Source organism: Plectropomus leopardus, unplaced genomic scaffold, assembly GCF_008729295.1.
Source record: "Plectropomus leopardus isolate mb unplaced genomic scaffold, YSFRI_Pleo_2.0 unplaced_scaffold79730, whole genome shotgun sequence".
Lineage (NCBI taxonomy): Eukaryota > Metazoa > Chordata > Actinopteri > Perciformes > Serranidae > Plectropomus > Plectropomus leopardus.
Genome location: NW_024687833.1, coordinates 1 through 402, shown reverse-complemented (window position 1 = coordinate 402; position 402 = coordinate 1). Strand labels below are relative to the sequence as shown.

The following is a 402-nucleotide window of genomic DNA, read 5'->3' as shown; positions in this document are numbered from 1 at the left end:
CGTCAAAGCGCAGGATGGAGGCTCCCCTCCACTCAGTAGTAATGTGAGTGTGAAAATACTGATCCAGGACCAGAACGACAACCCTCCTCAGGTGCTGTACCCAGTCCAGACTGGTGGCTCTGTGGTGGCTGAGATGGTTCCTCGTTCAGCAGATGTGGGCTATCTGGTGACTAAAGTGGTGGCTGTTGATGTGGACTCTGGACAGAATGCCTGGCTCTCCTATAAACTGCAGAAAGCCACAGACAGGGCGCTGTTTGAAGTGGGCTTACAGAATGGAGAAATCAGAACTATCCGTCAAGTGACTGATAAAGATGCTGTGAAACAAAGACTGACTGTGATAGTGGAGGACAACGGACAGCCCTCTCGTTCAGCTACAGTCATTGTTAACGTGGCGGTGGCGGA

The 402-nt window shown here is 51.5% G+C and overlaps 1 protein-coding gene across 1 annotated transcript; it reads left to right on the top strand.

The window, feature by feature from the left end:
• Positions 1 to 4: 4 nt before the first annotated feature.
• Positions 5 to 394, top strand: LOC121940206 (protocadherin beta-16-like; the record flags this gene model as incomplete). The annotated part of the gene is made up of 1 exon (XM_042483028.1): positions 5 to 394. A coding segment is annotated over one exon (390 nt), but the record flags the coding sequence as incomplete, so codon positions are not given.
• Positions 395 to 402: the final 8 nt, after the last annotated feature.